Source organism: Mastigoproctus giganteus, chromosome 10, assembly GCF_048544385.1.
Source record: "Mastigoproctus giganteus isolate SK-2022 chromosome 10, ASM4854438v1, whole genome shotgun sequence".
NCBI classification, from domain to species: domain Eukaryota; kingdom Metazoa; phylum Arthropoda; class Arachnida; order Uropygi; family Thelyphonidae; genus Mastigoproctus; species Mastigoproctus giganteus.
Genome location: NC_143584.1, coordinates 170,968,255 through 170,987,910, shown reverse-complemented (window position 1 = coordinate 170,987,910; position 19,656 = coordinate 170,968,255). Strand labels below are relative to the sequence as shown.

Below are 19,656 nucleotides of genomic sequence, written 5' to 3'. Positions count from 1 at the left end.
TGGTAAGAATATACCCAGATCCTTGACATAACGTGGCCTCGACAATGCTCCCCGCATGCACACTACTCGGACACCCTCCAGTCACTATCTGGCAGAGTAGAGGCAGCAAGATTATACACTAGATGATCCGGAAGCTTCCTAGAGAGTTACCAATAGGTTCAGTCCGGTGTACTAACTAGCGGCCGGCCTGCGAACACCGTTTTAGAGCTGTACCCTCGAAATGTAAGGAATATTGGATCTCGCCACGACGTTCATCATAACCTCAAAAGTCATCAATCATACTGCATGATGGAAGAGATAGGGAAAGGTCAACCGGAACTTAGCTCTAGAGACTAAACATGGGTTCCACCATTTCAAGCCTCCAATAAGCAAAGTGGTGGTATTTCACCAGTTGATGACAGTCATCTACCACCTAGTACTGCCTGGTAACATAGAGGGGGCGGCGTTCCTCCATGTGGTGTGAATGCCACACCTCGACCCCTGCTTACGTTGGTTCACACCTGGGTGGTCACCCACCATGTACTTGTGCATGGAGGTTATACCCAGGATTACTAACAGTCCCACCATCGTGAAGGTGCAAGCAGAGGATTTGGCTGTCACAGACCGTCCAGACTTCGCCGAAATTGGGTCCACTTGACTTGAGTGTCACCCGAATATCAGTTCCATTAGCGTTTTAGACTCCCAGATAGCAAGTACAGCTTGTCTGGCATATCTGAGAGAATGTCTGTGACAACCTCAAGGACCAGTTTGATGACAACCAGTACTTAACATGTTTATTTACCATGCTCCTAGGGACATTTGTATCAAATTTCATGTCATTTTATCATGAAATTTGATACAAATGTCCCTAAGATTAGTCTTGAAGTTTTGAAAAGGATCAGAGCTGCTGTTCTAACTTTATAGCAATGTTCCTGTAGGGAGAAACTGAAAGGCAATGCGAATCGGACCTAAAACCTCCTCAGGGCCCAACAAAATGTGTGAAAATTGGGTGTTGATTCAGCTTTTCCTATCAATTAATGTCTGAATGTCTGAAACATACATAGATAATGTGATGAAAGAAAAAAAATGTCAGGTTTCTAAAATTAGTATGATTTTAATGAAATTTGGAACAGTTTGGCAAATCTTTTCAAAAGATCTGAAAATAATTTCACTGGAAGTTGAGTTATGTGCAAATGGACAGACACAGTGAAGACAATAGGCACTTTATGTGGTTGTGAATGCACCTACAAATTAACTTAGACTAACAAATAAAACTAAATTTCTTTTTAAATATGGTATGGCCACTGTGGATTAAACAATCAAAAGCTGCAACTTCATTGCAGCTTTTGATTGTTTAATTGTGTATAATATATAATAATATAGGAATATTAGAATATATATGTAAATTGATCACTCCATGTGTTTTTATGTTTCTAATTAGATTAAAGTAGTGGTCAGACAATAGAAGACAAATGCATCTTGTGTAATCTTTTTATATCACAGTCATGGAATAAATTTTAATATATAGTATTATATTTTTCTTTTTTACGCCCCTAGTTTAAAATATGTGAAGAGCCACTTTGTGATCTTCAATTAAAGATATGGAGAGGATTTTGTGAAAGAGGCAACCATTTTGTCAGTATTAAAGCTTTCCCATTAAAAAAAAAAAAAAAAAAAAAAAAAAAATGTCACCAGTAATACCTGAAGGTCCAATTCTTCATGTTGTGGTTGTTGGATTTCATCATAAAAAAGGATGCTTAGTGAGTATTCTTAATTTTTTATCTTGTATTCTTTCTGTACTTTTATCTTACATTTTTTCCTTTTCTAAAGTGATAGTTACTTTATATAAATTAATATTTCATAATATTTATATCTGCTATTCTCTCTCTCACTTACACACAAACATGCATGCAAACACACACACACACACACACACAAACATGCATGCAAACACACACACACACACACACACACACACACACACACACACACACACACACACACACACACACACACACACACACACACATATATAGTCGTTAAATGCATTCAGTGCAGTTTAAAAATATTGTCAATAAATTTTCTCATAACAGCTCCAGGCAGCAGTGCGTAGCACACGCTTCTTGATTAGACCGGGGTTCGAGCCATCGCCACCAAATACGGAGGATGCGGAAAGGTCAGAGAATGACCACCGCATATCCCGGAGCAATATGGCCTTAGTTGCTAATGCTCCTAAAAACCAAATAACAATCATAACAGCTCCAGAAAGCTGGAGAATCCCTGAGGTAGATACTGGTCCTGACTGCCCCTTCTAACAGACTAGGATTACTTCCTCCCCATACCACTGGTGCGCGTTCTAAAGTGAATAGGTGTTGACCTTTACTGGTTTATGATAAAAAAAATATATATATATATAGTGAAATACACAAATATTTTGTTGTAAGGAAGTTCTTGCTCTTCTCCTTGAGTCATTTCCTCTGAACTAATCAGGAATTGTAAATGTCTTCATTCGCAGGGTTACACAAACTTTCACTGGGCCTCATTTCATTAAAGAATTGTAATGCATCTGTTTCATTTTGTAATGAAATTGATGCTACCCATTATCATGAATAAGATTTTCCAGAAAGAGAATTCAAGTTCAGAGAACATATCCTTATTCCAATTAAAGCAACCCATTAATTGTCATACTTTGCATTCTAGGCATTGGCAAAGGGTTTTGAAGTTTGTCCAAAACTGACACTTAAACAGTATACAGTGCTTTTAAGAAACAAACTTGTTATAGTTCCCCAAGACATCATTTCAAGTCCAGCTATCATTTAACTTGCCAGTACGGTGTCATATTTCAATCAGTCTTATCAACAGCTGCATCAGAGAATGAAAGAGCTTAAAGATATATGGCAGAAGACAACAGGTTTTCATTTCCAGAACCTCAATTGTTAAGATACTCAATGATTTTGTCTAGCCTGATTCCACCCTTCTCTATTCCCATACACACAAATTCAGCTAGCTTCCCACACTCAAATTCACCAGCTCACAGAAATATTACAGCCTCCAAAGGAGATTATTTTGTTGTTAACTGGTTTTACAGAGTATCAGCATTTTAGGCCATATTGTTGTAGTCTTATGTTTGTAGAAATGCATTTTCATAGTTTGATTTTGGCTGAAAACCCCAGAATAACTCATGGGGGGGGGACCCTATTCCCTCCACCTGAGATTAGCTAACTACAGCTGTTTTTGTTGAGGTCCTTAAGAATTCCTCCAGTTTCCAACAGGATTTCAGCTCAGACCTCTCCATACAAGTGACAAACAGAAAACCACTATATTGTCATGAAAAACAAAGAAGGTGAGAGTTTTGTCTTAAGTGTATGGTGTTTATAGTGTAAAAGTAAACTTAGTTGTTCTGAGTTTGTGTGTTATGCATTTATTATAGTGATTATCATATTTTAAACAAATTTTATCAATATTTCAGGTAGAATATGCCTTCCCCCCTTTAGTGGCAGGTGAATCATTTAATAGTAATGAATTACCTGAACCTTGGAAACATCTTCCATCTTTAGCATTACCTGATGGTGCTCACAATTACGAACAAGGTAAGTGATTTATTTTATTCACTAACTTGTTGATTATTGAAAGCTGGTTTGTATATATACAGGTAACCCTCTTATAACACTGTAGTCAGGTTCCTATAAAATTTCGTGTTGTGCGAAACCGTGTTATATGCAACTAAGAAAAAGTACAAAAAGGGGGTTTGTATTCCAAAAGCTAACAAAAATACACTTTGTTAACAAAATGTTAACAAAATTATACCATTCTAGATTTTGTGTATCTTCTGCTCCCTTTAAAAAATCAGAAATCTGGGTTTGTTTGCTTTTGCTTGATAATTTTTTTTTTTCCTTTGTGAATTTCATTGTATGGAACTAAGCATTTTTGAGTCTTCACTCCCTTTTGAACTTTGGGCTCCTTTCATTCAAGAATCTGCATTCAAAAAATAAGATTCTAATTGCTCGACTAACTTTATGCCTTTCCCCTATGCTTTTTAGTGTGCAATTTGGAAGTTTAGAATTTCCATTTGTGCTATCATCCTCTGAATTGATTTGGTTTTACCTCCGATGCCATTTCCACCAAATCCGCTCTGGCAGGCTCTTTTTCTACCAGTAATTCTTGAACGTCTTCAGTAATCATATCTTTATTTTTTAGGGGCATCAGCGACTAAGGCCATGTTACTCTGTGTATATTGTATATAAATTATGGGTATCGTACGGTTGATTTTCTGTTTTGGTGGATGAAAAACACGAGTTTCTGGGAGAAAAAACCATGCTGCCTTCAATTGAGCCCGACAAACTCAGCCACTTTCTGAAAAAGACCATAAAAATTCCTCCCGTCATCGACGGGATTCGAACTCAGGTCTTTTCCACCAGGTGTGGGGGAGGAGGGTGATTCTATAAACTATGATCATCAACAGCTTATATTCTATAAACTCAGATATCAAACAAACTGAATGAGTATTTTGTATCTACATTCACACGAGGAATTATTAAGGTTTGAAAATGGCAGAAGGTTATCAAATTGTAGCAGGATACTTAATGATTTTGTAATAACTGAGAGCAAAGTGGAGGAGAAATTGTTGAAGTTAAACAAAAGAAAAGCACCTGGGGTGGATGGGAACTATCCAGTTATATTAAAGGAGGCAGCAAAGCAACTAAGCAAACCCTTAGCCATAATTATGAGAGCATCCTTGAACTCAGGGGAGGTTCCCACGGACTGGAGATGTGCAAATGTATCCCCAATTCACAAAGGGAGATCGAAGGGTGACACGAGTAATTACAGACCAGTTATTTTAACTTCTGTTCCGGGTAATATAATGGAGTCACTGGCTAAAGATGCATTGCAGAATCATCTAGACAAGACTGCAGCAATAATTCAGACACAGCATGGGTTTGTTAAGGGAAAGTCTTGTCTGACAAATTTGATAGGATATTATGAAGTGGTTACAAAGGAACTGGATGGAAAAAATAATTTTGATATCATATATTTGGATTTCAGGAAAGCTTTTGACACTGTTGCACATGGAAGACTATTGTACAAATTGGAGTAGAATGGTACTAAGGGTAAGTCGGTACAATGGATAAAAGGATGGTTAAGTGGGAGAAGACAGAGGGTGGTAATCAATTGGTGTTGCTCTTTGTGGACTAATTTTATTAGTGGAGTCCCACAGGGTTCGGTGTTGGGTCCACTGTTTTTTTGTATATTTATCAATGATATTGATGAAGGTATATCAGGCTTAATGTCAAAGTTTGCAGATGATACAAAGGTTGGCAGGGTTGTTAATGACAATAATGGCAGTGTGCTACTGCAACAGGATCTAGCCTCCGTAGCCAGGTGGGAAGGAGCAGCAGTGCATAGCACACTCTTCTTGATTAGACCGGGGTTCGAGCCCGTCACCACCAAATACGGAGAATGCGGAAAGGTCAGGGAATGACCACCGCATATCCCGGAGCAATATGGCCTTAGTTGCTAATGCTCCTAAAAACCAAATAACAAACAATAACAAGCAACAGGATCTAGATAATGAGCAGATGGGCTAAGAAGTGGCAACTGAAGTTTAACCTTGACAAATGCAAAGTACTGCATATGGATAGAAGTAACCCCAGAGAAACATACCAACTGTGTGGTACTACACTAAAGGTGGTAGAAAATGAAAAGGACCTGGGAATAATTGTGCAGTCAGATATGAAGTTTTCTGAGCAATGCAGACAGGCTGCCAGGGCAGGTCATGAGGTTTTGTCAATGATATATAGGAATTTTGCTAGCAGGGAAAAGGAGGTGATTGTTTGTATAAGGCAATGGTCAGGCCACACCTTGAGTACTGCATACAGGTCTGGAGGCCTCATTTTAGGAAGGATGTAGATTTGCTTGAGCATGTACAGAGAAGGGCAACAAGATTGGTGAGGGGAATGAAGGGATCCTCTTACCAAGAGAGGCTTAAGTTCTGAAAATTGCAGTGGCTGGAGACTAGGCACTTGCGCGGTGATCTGATTGAGGTGTGTAAGGCCTTGAATGGGTTGAGCATGCTGAATTCTGATGGGATCCTTCCACTTGTTCAGATTACGAACCTAAGGGGGCATAAATTCAAATTAAGAAAGGACTGATGTAGAATAGATGTGCAGAAATTTGCCTTTAGCCAGTGGGTGGTTAATTGCTGGAACAAACTTCCATCTGTCGTTGTGGAAGTTGATAGGTTGAATAAATTTAAGGAGGAACTGGACAGGCATTTGGAGGGAATGGTGTGATTTTTTTTTTTTTTTTATTGGCTGATGCTGCATAAGCTCATACACTTGCTTTCTTGCATCACATGCCACAAGGGCTTCAGTCATATCATCAAAATGTTTTCTGCCGGTTCAATCATATTTCCTGAATGAACTGACTCTGGCCATGCTTTTTTCCAACATGCACCTGTTGACAGTTTTACTTCTTTCAGCGATAAAGCTATAATTCTGATACAGTCCCCAATTGAGAAATGTTTCCATGCCTCCATTACTTCAACAGATTCAGAATCAATTTTTTCCAAAATCCATTGTAATGATTTTCTGATGTAATGAGTTTTAAAGGTGGATATAATGCCTTTATCTAATGGCTGAATAAAAGAAGTTGTATTAACCTAGTACAACTGTGGTTTTAGGAACATAATTTCAATGTTTGGATGACAAATCTTTTGGATGGCCTGGTGTTGCTATCCAATAGTAATAAAACTTTGAAATCTAGATTTTTTCCCAAGTTCAACAAGCATAAGTTCAATAGCACAGAATGTAACACAGGGATTTTCCAACAAAATAAAATACAGGGATTTCTAAATTTTTGTTTTTTTGACTAGTGAGTCAGCAGCGGGGATTAAAAAAAAAAGAGGGGAAATGCTGAAAAATTTTGCACAAAAGCTCAAAAAATCCTGTTATGTGAGGTTTACCGAAATTCTCTAACTGTGTTATATAGTAACGTGTTGTGCGAGGATCGCTGCAATTTATCAATTGTGATATATACAAGGGTTGCCTGTATAATAAATAAAGGGATACGAATATTATATTTCCCTAGAAACTATATAATATATTCCCTAATATGAATATGAAGAAGAGAAACAGCTAGTTGGTTTTTAGGGAGTTTTTCATGGCACACCCACTACTTAGATTGTATTACACTGGTTATATAGAGAATAGTGGGTCTTTATCAGTTGAATTATAATTATTAGTGACAATGATTATAAGTGACAAGGGAGCAGGAACAAGGAATAATTGTGACAAGAAAGCAGGCTTATACAGCATCAGCAAAAAAAGAAAGAAAGAAAGAAAAAAAATCACTGTGCACCTCATCTGTATCAGTTGGATTATAATTATTAGTGACAGTGATTATAAGTGACAAGGGAGCAGGAAAAAGGAATAATTAATTGACAAGAAAGCAGGCTTATACAGCATCAGCAAAAAAAGAAAGAAAGAAAGAAAGAAAAAAAATCACTGTGCACCTCATCTGTCCATCCCCTCTAATAAATTTACTGATTCCTTAAATCTATTCAAACTACCCACTTTCACAACACCTGATGGTTGTGGCTGAAAGCAAGTTTTTGCACATCTAGCATGCAGCCATCCTTTATCAGGTTAAGCTTATGTCCCTTCAATGCTTGTATTTCCAGAGAAAGAACAAGGCTAGTATCAGAATTTAGTTTACTGAATCCATTTAAAGCCTTAAACACTTCAATCAGGTCTCCTTGCAGGTGCCTAGTTTCCAAGTGCTGCAGTGTGCAGAATTGAAGTCTTTCATGATAAGAGTACCCTTTTGTGTTCTTGACTAATCTGGTTGCTCTTCTCTGCACCTGTTCCAAGAGATTCACATCTTTCTTAAAATGAGACTTCCAGACCTGTACGCAGTACCCAAGATGTGGCATAATCATTGCCTTATACAATTGTATAATTATACAATTGTATAATTACCTTCTTGTTCCTGCTGCCAAAATTCATATACATCATTGATGAAACCCCCATATGTTTGTAGTTACCTGCCTACACTGCTCAGAACACTTCATATCAGACTACAATATTCCGGTGGATCTGTTTCATTCTCTACTCCATAATTTGTATGTTATTGTGATATTACTGTTTGATCCGATCTTTCCAAAAACCAACATCAGTATTGTTGATAAATATTGAAAACAGTATGGGACACTGGACCCTGAGGGACTTCACTAATAACGTTAGTCCAAGAAGAGCAGTGCCCATTTTTCATTATGGGCACTCTCACTATTTTTCACCATGTTTCCAATATCCCAACAATGTTGCACATTTGGTGACTTAATCAATACTTTCATCAAATTTCGTTATACTCCTAGCATTAGTGTACGGGCAAGTATACATGCACCTGTTTTTGTTCTTAGTAACTCCGACATAGGCCATACATTTTCTTGTCTCATAAGGACTGCCAGCTGGCATTGCGATCCTTATCATTTTGCCTTAAAGCTGTTACATCAATAGAAGCATTACAAGAATTTCTTTCACTGCTGCTGTTAATTTGTCAGTCTGTGTATCCCCCCATCCAAGCAGGTAGTTTTCTGACCTATCCTAACTCTCTACCTTAATAGCATTTTGTCTTGGGGCAAAAGTTGATGAGTTGCAGAGCAGATATCATTTTTTAAGTGCACAAAAGGTAATATCGCTGTACATGTTGGCATTAATGACATTAAGCATAGGAGATCTGCAGATTTACTTAACAAATACAGATCAATGTTGAAAAAAAGTTGCGAGTTAGGGTTAAATTTGAAAGTGTCTGCAATTCTGCCCAGATACTATAGGAGGGAGTATATGATGAGAGCCTTGTCAATCAATTTGGCTCTGGAGAGCTTGTGCAAGACTCATGGGGTAGAATTTTTTTCAGCATGGTCTGTGCTTGTTAACAGGAGAGGTTGCTTTTACAGGGATGGGATACACTTAAATAGAAAGAGTGCAGAATATTTGCTGATGCTATCAAGGCAATGTTAAATGGTTCAGAAAACTGCTAGCTTTGGTAGGGGAACTGACTGGAACCTGTGGGTTGGTCACTCACACACTAGCAAGGCTTTTGTGGATTTATCAGATGATTGTTTTCTACAGCAGCATGTTTGAGAGGCAACCAGATCGAATAATACTCGTGATCTGATTATCAGCAATGATTATTCATGCATTAAGAATGTACAGATAAGGGAACCACTAGGTGGTGATCACAGTGTACTGATGTGGGATTTACTTAAAGATTTAACTACCATCAGGGGTAAAGAGAAGGGTTTTTGCTTTCGTAAAGGTGACTACAGTGGGACCAACTGATGTGTTACCAACAGCAAATTCAAAATGAATTTGCTGTTGGTAATTCAAGGAATTAATCTTGGAAGCTACTAGGCTTCTCATACCAACTAAGAAGTACTGTTCAAGGTTTAGGCCTAAATGAATGTCAGATGAACTAATGAGACTCATGGCAGAGGAGAAAAATGCATGGGATGGATATAAATTACACTACCCGACAATTTTATTTTTTTTTTGTCATACCTCTGGAATGAAAGTTGGTTATTCTGAACAAAATTAATGTCCTGATTATGAAAATATCAATATTTTACTTCTGTCACATTTACATCAAAAGATATATGCATTTTTTAAATTCCTTGTTTTTTATACAGCCAGGCCTTGCATAATGCGAGTTTGATTAACGCGTTTTTCAGTTTCCACTATTTGAAAAAATTATACCACTTTACACGATGCAAATTTCCAGTTAACGCGATTTTTTTAAATTTTTTATGTGATAGTTGAAAAAGATTTGAATCACGCGTTAAGCTTACCGTGAGTCGGACGGGCAATAAACAAACGTGTGCCTGCTGCCTGCCTCAGTGTGTTCCATCAACCATTGGAAGAAGACATGTTTGTCTCCCGCTAATAAAGTCAATGCAGATTTGCATTTAAAAATTCCAATTTTTAAATGAGTCAAATGAAAATGTTACCGTGAAGGAGATAAAGGTAAAAGAACTAGATGAAATCTTTCGTATTGCAGAGAACCCCAAACAAAAGGTTTGAGGTTCTCTGCGATATTTATTTTGCCAGGGTCAAGAAAAGATTGTTGTCGGCTATCGGAAAATGATTGATAAAAAGAGAAAAGTCAACACTGTTCAAATATTTCCGTAACAAATTGTTTCTTCATTGTGTTTTTTTATGTTTTATGTCAGAGGTTCCCAAACTTTCTTGGTTCATGGCGCCCTTAGTGTCTGAGTAATTTTTTCATGGTGCACCTGAACCAAAAGAAATGCCTAACAGTTCCATTTATTAAGTAGTTAGGTCCAAACAACTTAATAAGAAATGTTGAAACTGTGAACTACCTCAAGCTTAGTAGTTTGTGCGGTGTCTGACAGATGTCATGTATCGCTGTGTTTCCCTTAAATTTAAAATATTCCATGGCGCACAATTTGGAAACTGCTGTTTTATGCAATAAACATTTAATTCCATAATTATTTTCATTATCTTTTACATGGTATATAGTTAAAAAGTTATTTAAAAGGTATTTAAAATTTTTTTTTTATGGACATTCCTGAAGGTCAAGGACCAATTTATAATTTTTACTATTGATAAATATATTCGATTAACGCGTTTCCGTTTTGCGCAATGTGCTCATGGGACGAATTAATCGTGTTAATTGAGGTCAGCCTGTAATATCAGCATACATGGTTGTAATTATTACACACAATATATGTTACTTAGACATGTTTCCCATTCAATGATTTCCTTTTATACTCCAGATTGCTTTCCCATTTAAGGAACCAACAGTAATCTCCCATCATTGCAGAGTCCCACCGACCTTGGTATCGTTTTTCCATTGCAGATACGTCCTGGTGGAAGCACTCCTTGTTCATCACTGACATCTACTAAATTTTCAGGAAAGAAATCCAGATGGGAATGAAGTAAATGCATTTTCAATGACATTTGGCACCCCACGTTCTTGTAACATTTCAGCAAGTTTGTCACCAGTTGCTCATAGTTCTCTTCTTTTCTCTTTCAACGAATCCGTGTACCATAGCCTTGAAAGATCTCCATGCAGCCAGTTCAACATCATTCAGGTTTTTTGAAATTCTTCATCTTTTAGGAGCTTTCCTATATGAGGACCTATGAAAATTTCTTCCTTCAGCTTTGCATGAGATAAATTTGGAAACATTTTCAGTAAATATGCGAATCCTCTGCTTTCTTTATCCAGTGCCTTAGTGAAATTCTTAATCAGTCCAAGCTTGATGTGTAAAGGGGGAAGAAAAACCTTTTGTGGATCAACCAATGGAATATACGTTACATTGCTTTTGCCGGGAATATATTTATCTCTCCCCAGTGTTGTACGACGTAGTGTTTGGCTGTTGCACGACTATCCCACAAACACAGGAAACAACAGCATTTAGTGAAACCACCTTGCAACCCAACAAGCAGTCCAATCACTTTGAGATCACCACAGATATTCCAACCATGGTCATTGTAACGTATAGCAGTAAGATTCTGGGACGTACTATCGTAAGTTTCTTTCAGGCCAACAGCACGAACAAGAGGAATTGATTGTAAAGTATTTCCATTATGAAGCAATACTGCTTTCAAACTTATCTTTGACGCATCAATGAACAAATGCCATTCAGAGATATTGTGATCATTGTTCAGTTTGTGCATAAGACCAATGACATCTTTGCAGACACACACGTTGTTTTCCATTGCAAAATATCTTAAACTCTTCATTTTGCTTACGGTGTATTGTAATGTTTGTACCTTTGGCGAGTAAGTCCACTGTTGTAGTCTGGATCTGAGTAATTCAGCCTTCTCTTTGGGTAAGCCCAAGTGTCTGATCAAGTTGCTTAATTCTTCTTGTTCAGTGTAGTGTGAGGCCTTTTCTTTTTCTGGCTCGTAGTCCAAATCATGTGAAGTATATGGTTCCACAACATCTGGTAAAATGATTTCTTCTGTACCTTCGTCACTACTTCCAATACCCCAAGATTTTGGTGGCACAGGTACTGGCAGTTCTTTACCGTGTAGCACTGGCCTAATTGCTGATGGGATATTTGATGCAGTGCCTGCTCTTTTTGGAAATACCTTTTATTTTTGTCATGCAGAAATAGCAGTCGTCGAAATGATTCTTGGGCTTGCACCACACCATAGGGATGGCAAAAGGTAATGCTCTCAGCTTGCCATATAACCACAGCCTTAAGTTCATTGTACAAGTAATACAACAGATATGTGGAGCCCAATTTTTTTCTTGGTCACCAATTTTGCAGCCGAAGTACAATGAATATGCAACTTTTGTGACATTGTATATTTTCTTCCTCTAAGTTTTTGGGGTTAAGTGTCCACAAACATAGTAGAAGTTGTCTGGGTGATTGACGCAAGTTCTGTGCTTTGTCTTCTCCATTTTAACAGTGCATTAACCTAAAAACAGTAAAAGCAATTGGTAAATTTGAACATAAGGTGAATTCCTGTAGCATAGTTTATCATACACTATATATTGAACAGTTGAATGGTGTAATAAAATTAATAAAAATACTGACTTGTCTGAAAAAGTGCATCAAAATCAAAATAAACTATATTGCAAGGACAGTAATGATGTACTTGCTTAACTTTTAGCCCAATAAACAAAAACCAACCAAAAGTTAATAAGTTTAAAAATTGTATTTCAAACAGTAACAATATCTTTGTACAGAATCCAGTTATCTATCTATATCTTAAAACTGAGATGTAATAGAAAATTTTATGATTGATTTTAAATTCTATACATAAAACTTGACCAGAAACACCCATTGATTTGCAGGATGAAAAAATCATGTTGGGTAGTGTTATCAGGTGATACAGAAGTCTCAAAGGAGGTTAGGTAAGCAAAGGCAGATCATGAGATATCTTTGGCAAAGGATGCAAAGAAAAACAGCAACGACTTCTTTACTTATATAAGCTCTAAAAGGAAGGGGATGAATTAGATTGGTCCACTTGATATTGATAGTTTGACTGTAGATAATCTTGCTCAGATAGCTGCCAAACTGAATGAGCATTTTGCATCTGCGTTCACACATGAGGAGTTATTCATGGAGAGGAAGGCCAGTAAGTTTATTAAACTCTGACAGGGAGTTAAATGATTTTGTAATAACTGAGAGCAAAGTAGAGGAGAAATTATTGAAAAACATTTTTCAATAATTTCTTTCTTATATTTTAACTTATTGAAAATAAGTTAAAATATAAGAAAGGATGGATGGAATCTATCCAGTTATATTAAAGGAGGCGGCAAAAGAAGTAAACAAACCCTTAGCCATAATTATGAGAGCATCATTGGACTCATATGAGGTCTCCATGGACTGGAGATGTGCAAATGTATTTCCAATTCACAAAGTAGGATCAAAGGGTGACATGATTAAATACAGACCTATTTTTTTTAACTTCTGTTCCATGTAAAATAATGGAGTCACTGGTTAAAGAAGCATTGCAGGATCATCTAGACAAGACTGCAGTAATAATTCAGGCACAGCATGGATTTATTAAGGGGAAGTCTTGTCTGACCAATTTGATTGGATACTATGATGTGATCACAAAGGAACTGAATGCAAGTAATTTTGATATCATACTTGGATTTCAGGAAAGCTTTTGATACTGTTGCACATGGAAGACTGCTGTACAAATTGGAGCAGTATGGCATTTAGGGCAAGTTGCTACAATTAATAAAAGGATGGTTAAGTGGGAGAAGACAGAGAGTGAAAATCAACAGACACTGCTCTTCATGGACTAATGTTATTAGTGGTGTCCTCCAGGGTTCAGAGATGGGCTCGTTGTTTTGTATATTTCTCAGTGATCTTGATGGTATATCAAACTTAATGACAACGTTTGCAGATGATACAAAGGTTGGCTGGGTTGTGAATGACAGTAAAGACAGTATGCTACTGCAACAGGATCTAGAAAAGGTGGGCAGATGGGCTGAGAAGTGGCAACTGAAGTTTAACATTTACAAAGCAAAGTACTGCATATGGGTAGCAGTAACTCCAGAGAAATGTACCACCTGTGTGATGTTATGCTGAGGGTAATTGTGCTGTCAGATATGAAGTTTTCTGAGCAGTGCTGACAGGCTGCCAGAGCAAATTATGGAGCCTTGTCAATGATATCCAGGAATTTTGCTAGCAGAGATAAGGATGTGATTAACCCCTTGTAGATCAGATCGGAGCGTGAAGAGGAAAAGACCAAACCCTCCAGCAATGAGAGCACAACAATACAAATGGCCCTCAGTCCCCAGCAGCTTTCACTCTCCCTCTTACGGCAGCGAGAGGATCAGAGTGGAAGCAGAGGGTGCTAAGAATCTCTGGGTACGACCAGGCTGCCATGCACGGAAATTGAACTTGGTCTGTTATAACGTACGATCACTCATCGGTGAAGACAGGATATTAGAGCTGGAAAAGGAATTAGAAAATGTGAATTGGAATATCATCGGTTTGGCTGAAACAAGAAGAAGAAATGAATCACTTATAAGTTTATCAAGTGGAAATCTGCTGTACACCAATGGAAACAGTGAAAGGAGTGAAGGTGGAGTTGGGTTTCTAGTCCATAAAGATTTTAAAAACAACATTTTGGAATTCAAAAGTACATCACCAAGGGTGTCAAGACTAATACTCAAGATTTCTAAGAGGTACAAGCTAAAGATTATAATAATTTATGCACCAACGTCGAGCCATGATGATGAAGAGGTTGAAGAAATGTACACTGAAATTGAGAGTCTTCTAGATGAGCAGAAAACCCACTACACTATTATTATGGGGGACTTCAATGCTAAGGTTGGACAAAGGCAAAACAGTGCAGAAAGAGGAACTATAGGAAATTTTGGAATTGGTGAAAGAAATAGAGGCGAAAGACTTGTGGAATTTGCAGAATCTCAAGGACTGTCAGTAATGAACACTTTTTTCAAGAAAAGGGTGAACAGAAAGTGGACATGGAAGAGTCCAAATGGATTAACTACTAATGAAATCGACTTCATCCTCACTAACAGAAGATATATTGTGAATGATGTTACCGTCCTGAATAAGGTAAATGTTGGAAGTGATCACAGAATGGTAAGATGTACACTTGATATAGATGTAGGAAAGGAAAGGAAAAAACTGACTCGAGTAAATAATACAAAGGTCTTTGAAATAACAGAGGAGGAGAAAAAGCAGTATGTACTGGAACTTAAGAACAAGTTTGAGCTTCTGCAGACTGCTCAGGACCAAGATATCGACGAGGAATATTACAACTTTCTGAAAGTGATAAAGCCCAAGAAACCTATAGGGAAACAGAAATCCAAAGAAGAAAAAATTAGTCAAGAAACACTTGTCATGATGAACCAAAGACGACAAATGAAGAGCAAGAAAAACACTGACAGGGAGAAAATTGAGTATACTGAGTTATGCAAAGCCATTAGAAAGAGACTCAGAGAGGACATAAGATTTAACACAAGAAAAGTAGAACAAGCATTAAGGGAAAACAAAGGATTTAAATCAGCAGTCATGAGCAGTAATACAGAAAGACAAATGATACTGAAACTGAAGAATAGCGATGGTGTACCTATAAACAGCAGAGAAGGCATAATTCAAATAGCAGAAGACTACTATAGAGAATTATACAAGGAGCGAGGGAATGACACCAGCAGTGGGGAACATGGATTGCAAAGTAGCAACACATACAACATACCCGATATTCTTCCTGATGAGGTAGAACATGCATTGAAGAAAATGAAGAATCGGAAAGCCCCAGGGGAAGATGAAGTTACTGTAGAGTTGTTAAAATTGGGAGGAAGAGACATAACACAAAAACTGGCAAGGCTCTTCACAAAGTGCATTAGAAAAGGTGTGATGCCTAAGCAGTGGAATAATGCAATCATAGTTTTGCTGCATAAGAAAGGAGATAAATCAGAAATTGGAAATTATAGACCAATTAGCTTGTTATCCATATCTACAAGTTGTTCACAAGGGTCATTACTAACAGATTAGAAAGAATACTTGATGAGAATCAACCGAAAGAGCAAGCTGGCTTTAGGACAGGATTCTCAACTATGGATCACCTTCACGTAATGTCACAGCTAATGGAGAAAGCAAATGAATATAAAATACCATTATGCCTGGCATTTGTGGATTATGAAAAGGCATTTGACTCCATACAGCATAAGGCAATGTTTCGGGCACTGGAAAGACAAGGCATAGATACTCCATATATTATGATTTTGAAGAAAATATATGAGAGTGCTACATCCTTTATTAGACTAGACAAAGACAGTAGCAAATTTAAAATCGAGAAAGGAGTTCGACAAGGAGACACAATATCTCCGAAGCTGTTTACTGCTGCCCTTGAGGAAGCTTTCAGAAGATTAGACTGGTCGCAGAAAGGAGTCAATGTGAACGGAGAGTACCTAAACCATTTACGATTTGCAGATGACATTGTGGTCATAAGCCACGATCCCAAAGAATTAGAGGAAAATCTTAATCAGTTATGCACAGTTAGTAAGGATTTTGGACTAAAGATGAATATGGCTAAAACAAAAGTAATGATGAACAAGTATGCCACGGAAAGGGAAATAATGATTGAAGGAGCAGTAATTGAAAAGGTCGAGTCATATACTTATCTGGGACAAGTTATTAGCTGTAATAATGATAAATGGCTGGAAGTCAAGAGAAGAATAAATTTTGGATGGATAGCATTCAGGAAATATAGTCACATACTGAAGAGCAATATCCCAGTTTGTCTGAAACGTAAAATATTGAACCAATGTATACTCCCCACCATGACTTATGGAAGTGAAACTTGGGCACTCACCAAAAGAATGGAAGAGAAGCTAAGAACTACACAGCGAAGAATGGAACGAATTATATTGGGAATCAGACTGTTAGATAAGAAGAGAAACACATGGATTAGGCAGCAAACTCAAGTAAAGGACATTCTTATCAAAACTAAAGAACTAAAATGGTCTTGGGTAGGACACATAGCTCGAAGACATGATGACAGATGGACTAAGAAAATAACAGAATGGTACCCAAGAGGAGCTAGAAGAAAACCTGGAAGACAAAGGCGGAGATGGATAGATGAAATTCATGAGTTTCTGAGTAGTAAATGGATGGCCAGTGCTCAAAACAGAAGGAACTGGAAAGTTGCTGGAGAGGCCTTTATCCTGCAGTGGATTGAAAATGGCTGATGATGATGAGATGAGATGAGATCAGATCAGATCTGAGCAGTACTCAAGGTGTGATATCAAATCACACCTTGAATACTGCATACAGGTCTGGAATCCTCATTTTAGAAGGATATAGAGTTGCTAGAAAGAGTACAGAGAAGGCAGCAAGACTGTTGAGGGGAACAAAGGGGTAGTCTTATGAAGAAAGGCTTAAGTTCCGCAAATTGCAGCATCTGGAGACTAGGCACCTGTGAGTTGAACTGATTGACGTGTATAAGGCCTTGAATGGATTGAGCAGGCTCAATGCTGATGAGATTCTTCATCATGCTCAGATTACAAACCTTAGTGGGCATAAACTGAAATTTACGAAAGTCAGTTGTCGAATAAATGTGCGGAAATTTGACCTTAGCCAATGGGTAGTTGATTGCTGGAACAAACTTCCATCTACAAAGGGTACTAGGAAAGTTTTGCAATATGACGCAACAATGAATCACAGGAAGCTGCTTGTTGCTGCATGCTGAGACATGTTCATACGTGCATAGTAGCCGCCGCGCCAAGTCGATGGGCTCAGTTATTCATTAGTAGTGAGAGTGTAAAGTGCTTGCGATGGCATCGTGGTCACGAAATGAGATAAGGACAGTTTTGCGCTATAATTTCGTGTGTGGTTTAACCATAGACCAGTGCTTAGAAGAAATGACTCTTGCACTAGATGATGATTGTCCACATCGTACAACGATATTCAGGTGGTATAGAGAATTCCAAAGGGGAAATTTCACTCTGGAGGATTCTTAGAGGCCGGGAAGGCCATGAACGTCAGTTACAGAGGAAAACGTTACTGCTGTGAGGAAAATGCTTGACGAAAACAGGCGAGTGACCTACCAACAGATAGAGGATACTTTGGGCCTAAATGCACCAGCAATTCGTTCGATTCTGCAAATCATTTGCACGTGAAGAAACTTTGTTCTCTCTGGGTGCCACATCAACTGACTGAAGAGCAGATGACACGACGTATGACTTGGTGCCGGGAGATGTTAAAAAAGTTTGATAAGGGACAATCTCGGTATGTGAACAACATCGTGACAGGTGACGAGACTTGGCTGTACTATTACGATCTGCCGACCAAGGCTCAAAACAAAGTTTGGGTCTTTGATGATGACGATACACCCGTAATTGTCAGAAAATCCCGATCTGTAAAGAAGAAAATGATAGCTGTATTTTTCAAATCGAGTGGAATTGTGGAACGTGTCGTTTTGGACACACAGAAGACAGTCACAGCTAAGTGGTATACTGAACAATGCCTGCCTAAAGTCATTGGATCTATGAAGAACCTGCGGCCAAAGTCAAGAATGGACACCTGGTACCTCCATCACGATAATGCTCCAGCTCACCGCGCCAAAGCCTGCACCGAATATTTGACCACGACAGGACTGAAACTTCTTGCGCACCCTCCCTACAGTCCATACCTTGCTCCCTGCGACTTTGCACTGTTCCTGCATGTGAAAATGAAGCTAAAAGGGAGGCGGTTTTCCAGTGATGAGGACCTTCTACGGGCTTGGGACAACGAGTGTGCTTTACTCCCTAGTGAAACTTGGCAGAACTGGTTTAAAGATTGGTTTGGAGGATGGAGAGGTGTATTGAATGTAGAGGAAATTACTTTGAAAAAATTAAATAAACAAAGCTGTATTGCAAAACTTTCCTAGTACCCTTTGTATTATTGTGGAAGTTGATAGCCTAAATAAATTCAAGGAAGAAGTGAACAAACGTTTGGAGTGAATGGATGGGTGAAATGGGAATCGTTTTTTTGTGTTTTTTTTTGGATGATGCTGCATATGCTTGCTTTCTTGCATCATATGCCTCTACTAATGCTAATGCATCAGAAAATATTCTTTCACTCCTTCTATTTAAGTGATTTAATCCTTGTAAAATGAAAAAAAAATTCTACCGTATGAGCTTTGCATAGTTTCTCCAGGCCAAATTTATTAACAAGGCTCTCATCATGTACTCTCTCCTGTCGTGCCTGGCCAGGATTGCAAATCTTTCAAATTCAATCCTAACTTGCAACCTTTTCTCAATGTTGCCTTATACCTGTTAAGTAAATCCTCAGATCTGCTACTCTTAATATCATTAATATAAACACATACAATAGTATAATCTTTTGTGCCCTCAAAATTCTACAACTGCATAAACTTTAGCCCCAGGCAAACTTACACTGGTCCTATTCCACCTGCCATTTTTGTGCAGTGCATTTTCCTTTTTCCCTGACATTGAAGTCAACAACTGTAGTTTTTCTGGGACCAAGGATCCCTGCTGTGGAGGATGTCAGTGTTGTCCAATGTTGGAGCATGGGCTCTAGCATTGGGTTGGACAGCTGTGTGCTTGATGGGTCCCTCTCTTTTAATCCTTCAAGGGTATCAACCAAACACTTGAAGCCTTCTTGTAAGCCCCTCAGAACACTTAATTTGCACTTAACTTTCCATGAGTCAGTCCCCT

At 38.1% G+C, this 19,656-nt stretch overlaps 1 protein-coding gene across 1 annotated transcript in view; it reads left to right on the top strand.

Annotated features, from left to right (window-relative positions):
- Nucleotides 1-1,664: 1,664 nt before the first annotated feature.
- The window catches only part of LOC150079477 (late secretory pathway protein AVL9 homolog), a 269,555-nt gene continuing 251,563 nt past the window's right edge, over nt 1,665-19,656 (top strand). Inside the window, exons 1-2 of the mRNA XM_090383082.1 lie at nt 1,665-1,739; nt 3,449-3,569. Of these exons, the coding sequence (XP_090239208.1) occupies nt 1,665-1,739; nt 3,449-3,569 (196 nt within the window). The remainder of the gene's footprint in view (nt 1,740-3,448; nt 3,570-19,656) is intronic.